This window comes from Saccopteryx bilineata, chromosome 9 (genome assembly GCF_036850765.1).
Source record: "Saccopteryx bilineata isolate mSacBil1 chromosome 9, mSacBil1_pri_phased_curated, whole genome shotgun sequence".
Taxonomy (NCBI): domain Eukaryota; kingdom Metazoa; phylum Chordata; class Mammalia; order Chiroptera; family Emballonuridae; genus Saccopteryx; species Saccopteryx bilineata.
In genome coordinates, this window is record NC_089498.1 from 2,235,499 (window position 1) to 2,239,627 (window position 4,129).

At 56.8% G+C, this 4,129-nt stretch overlaps 1 protein-coding gene across 1 annotated transcript; it reads left to right on the top strand.

The window, feature by feature from the left end:
• Nucleotides 1–2,954, top strand: LOC136312799 (protein C19orf12-like). The gene is made up of 3 exons (XM_066242667.1): nucleotides 1–158; nucleotides 687–916; nucleotides 2,524–2,954. The coding sequence occupies exons 2-3, from the start codon at nucleotides 706–708 to the stop codon at nucleotides 2,817–2,819; spliced, it is 507 nt and encodes a 168-aa protein (XP_066098764.1). The 5' UTR covers nucleotides 1–158; nucleotides 687–705; the 3' UTR covers nucleotides 2,820–2,954.
• Nucleotides 2,955–4,129: the final 1,175 nt, after the last annotated feature.

Genomic DNA, 4,129 nt, shown 5'->3' on the forward strand with positions numbered 1-4,129 from the left:
AGTCCAGGGCTAGCAGAACCGACTGGCACCAGTACAGGTAGTTCCATCCCGTACCGTGGAGTGAGTGGAGCAAGAGTGGGATTGAGACCCAGGCACCTGACCCTGAGCCCTGCACCCAGACCTGGACGCTGGCCAGGGAGTGGCCTGGCAGCAGCTGGGTGAGTGAGTTTGTGACCTCCCTTCATAACGAACATGTGCGTCTCACTTCCCCCATTAACCCTGGTGCGTGTGCAGGTGTGTATGTGTGTGCGAGTGTATGACCTCCTGCAGTCACCTGGGTGTTCCTGTGTCCCTTCCCACAGTAACCTGGGTCCCTGTGTGTCCCCTCTTTAGTCATCCCGGTGAGGCTCTGTGTGTCCCACCGCTGTACCCAGATGCATGAGTGTCCTTCCGCTGTAGCCTGGGAGCCCGCGAGTGAGGCAGGGGTTATATACGCAGGGAGTGTCCCATCGGGGCACCTGTGGACCCAGCGCACCTGCCTTCCTGTGAGGAGGCTCTGGGGGCTGGTTTAGAGAAGATTGGGGACAGAGCACCTGTCACGTGGCTGGATGCTGTCCGTCATGCACACACCACATCTCCAGTGTTTTACATGATAATGAGGGCCATTCTCAAAACACTAGGAAGTGTATTGGGTGGAATATTTGGGTGGAAATACTCTAATGCTCTTGAAACATTCCCTCTGAAAGGATTTCTGAAGTCACCAAGATGCCCGTTATGAAGCCTGCCAAGGAGTCCACCACCCAGCGCCACAGTAAGAAGTGCGTCAGTGTGGAGGACGTGATAAACCTGCTGTGTGACATTGTGGGAGAGACGGAGATGAAGGCAGCGTTCAAGGAATACTTTCAGGCCCTTGGGGCCGCCGCCTTTCCAGTCTTGGTTGGTGCTCTGATCGGTCACCCGATTCCAGTGTTTGGTGGTGAGTGTCAGTGCCTCGTGGGGGTGGGAGAGAAGCCACACGTCCACAGAGACCTCATGGACGTCTGCGTCCCACGTGAGGACTTGGAGGTAGAGGTTGCTTCTGTGAAATGATCTCTGTGCACAGAACGTGTCCCGCAGACAACACGAGCCGCTGGGTCTGTGTCTGCAAAGTGCTGGCCGCTCTGAAAGGGCATCTGTGTCATGAGGGCCTTCAGCCCGGCTACAGAGATGTGTCCTGGCGTCTGAGGACACCTGGGTGTCCCCTGGATAGTCCCTGTGCCCTGTCGTCATTACAGGTCACTGCACGAGGGACACCCACTAGGGGCACATGCTGTCTGGCCAGTTCCCATCCACTGTTCAGAGAGAGTGTCCTCGTTCCCAAGTCCAACAGTCCATGCAGGAGGAGCGGAAAACTGCCTCCTACACTGTCACCTGCCCCTTGTTTTACCACCTGCATCATCACATGGGGACACTTTCTGGCAAAGGGAGAAGTCTGGCGGGTTTTCCCATGGCCCCTTAGAGGTCGGGCGGGCTTCATCTTCTGGACTGGGAGCAGGTAGCCACAAGCACGGCCTGCGACTGGAACCAGGGGCTGTGACTGCAGTGTGGGCTCTGGTGGGTCCAGGCCTGACTTGGTGATGGCCTGGTAAGGCCTCTCTCAAGGTGACCGCTATGGACCCTGCAACTCAGGGACACCTGCTGAAGGCGTGGCCTGGCCCATGGGCTCTGCAGAGATTTACCGCCAGCCTCCTGGGTGCCGGGCAGCCTGTGCTGGATGCAGGGGTCTCCCAGAGCTCAGTCTGGGGGAATTCCCTTCCGGAGGCTGGAGAGGTGACCGCTACCTGCCCTGGGCGGCTCCTTTCTCCAAGCTCACGGGGCCAGGCCTCTGCTCGGCTCTGTCCTGTGGCTGCAGGATTGAGACCCAAGGACACGTCATAAGCTGAGCCCACCCTGGGGAGAGTAATCAGTGTGTGGGTGGCCTCAGACCGTCCATCTCTACATTTTCCTTTTCAAACTCTGACTTAGTGAGTCCTGACTCAACCATCAGGAAGTGGCTGGTGAGGGAGGACACAGGGCCATGCCTCCCTCCTCACTGACAGACTCTGTCCCCAGCTCTGCTCTGCGATGCTCTCAGAGGGCTGCTGCCTAAATTTGTCATGTAGCCGTGCCGGAATCCACTTGGGGGATGTATTTACTAGCTGAGTAAAAGGGGTTGGAGAACAGGGCCTCACCCCGGCGATGGGTCTTGGAATGGGGCTCGCTTTTCAGGGGTTTCCTTTCTCAGGAGAGAGGTTTTTATGGGAAACACGGAAATCCCAGCCCGTGAAGAGCATCTCCGTTAGCACAGCTCCGAGGCGGGACATGATTCTGGCTGCATCCGAGAAAGTGGGGCTCGGGGAAGGACATGCTGGGGTGTCCCCTACCTGAGCCCCACGGAGGGAGGCCTCTCCCACCTCTGCCCTCGGAGCCGCCTGGCAGAGCCGCGCCCGCCATGAGCACTGGTGAATGTGCCCCCTCGTCATGACGGGGACGAGCTCTCCGTGAGCTCCCAAGCCCCTCATTTGTGGACAGGGTCCGACTCATAGAACCTTCCTTGTCTTCTAGGGATCTTCATAGGGGGGGCTCTATGGAAACATGAGTTGCAGCGGCATTTCGAGCCCGTCGCTCAGCTCCTAAAAGCACTGCCGGATGTCCAGCAGCAAAACCTGTTCAACAAAGTCCGCGCCATCATCGAGGACCTGGAGGGCATGGACGCCTATCAGCTGAGGAAGCTGGTCAGGGGCAGAGAGGACCTGTATGAGGAGCTGGTGCAGATGCTGCAGAGATACTTCTCCGAGGAGCGCAACGCCAGAGTGGAGTGTCGCACTCGTCCCTCGGGGCAGCGGTCCAGCAGGAGTTGACCGGGAGCTGGGGTGCCCCACACTGCCGTGTGTTACCTTCACTTAGTAAATTCCAACCTTTCTCACTCCGGTCACAATCAAACTAACTCCTATAACTCTGTCGCACACCGTAAAATAAATGACATTTTCTGCTGATCTGACAATATCCGTGTCATTTTCATCCATTGATACCACCATATGGCTACTGTGTTGGCTGTTGTCATTTCTTTTATTTGATAATGTAATGAAAAAGAGGTCAGTGCCATCGACTAAATAGTCAGGTAGTGCATGTTTATTTATTTATTTAATTAATTATTTCTGTATTTTTCTGAAGCGGGAAACGGGGAGAGACAGTCAGACAGACTCCCGCATGCGCCCGACCGGGATCCTCCCCGCACGCCCACCAGGGGGCGATGGCTCTGCCCACCAGGGGGCGTCGCTCGGTTCCGACCAGAGCCACTCTAGCGCCTGGGGCAGAGGCCGAGGAGCCATCGCCAGCGCCCGGGCCATCTTTGCTCCAATGGAGCCTCTGCTGCGGGAGGGGAAGGGAGAGACAGAGAGGAAGGAGAGGGGGAGGGGTGGAGAAGCAGATGGGCGCTTCTCCTGTGTGCCCTGACCGGGAATCGAACCCGGGACTTTTGCACGCCAGGCCTACGCTCTACCACTGAGCCAAATGGCCAGGGTCAGGTAGTGCATGTTTTAAAGATTTGTATGTCACACCCGTGTGGCACAGCACATGGGTGGAAAGTCCCTGCCTTAAACGGAGGTGCGCGTCCTGTACAGACGTCCCCGCTGCGCTGGATTCTATCGGGAAATCACTGAGGAAGGCCGGGTGGGGTGGGACTTCCTGACCCTCTGGGCACATGAGGCCTGTACTGGGGAATAACAGACGCTGTTTACTATCACACTTTACAATAAACAAGAATAATTTCCATTCCCACATATTACCACCTTCCATCTTGAGCCTCGTCCTGTATGACACCCAGGACAGTAATTGTCATTTTCCAAATGAGGAAACTGAGCACTGGGAAACCCAGTGTCCTTCCCAGGTCACCCAGCTGGACCTTACGTCTGTAGCACTCTGCAAGCTGGCTGTGTCCCGGGACCCCGCAGTGCACCCCATTCCGGGACCCTGTGCGGGAGACCCGGCTGTCACACGGATGGGCTTGGTGTGTGAGTTCCATGACGTCAGACCTGACGGGTGGAAGGTTTGTGTGACTTCTTACTGTCCTGACATTGAACTTCTTTCCCTCCTGCATCTTCCAGTCCTCCTGGTGCCCACCTTCTGTCCCTGGGAAGGAGTGAGCTGACCGTCATCTGAGCAGCCACCA

What these genes read in the sequence shown, in the direction of transcription:
- LOC136312799 (XM_066242667.1), top strand. Translation starts at nt 706, where the DNA reads ATGCCCGTTATGAAGCCTGCCAAGGAGTCCACCACCCAGCGCCACAGT. An exon ending in CCCGATTCCAGTGTTTGGTG is followed by an intron (nt 917 to 2,523) that starts GTGAGTGTCAGT and finishes CTTGTCTTCTAG; the next exon opens with GGATCTTCATAGGGGGGGCT.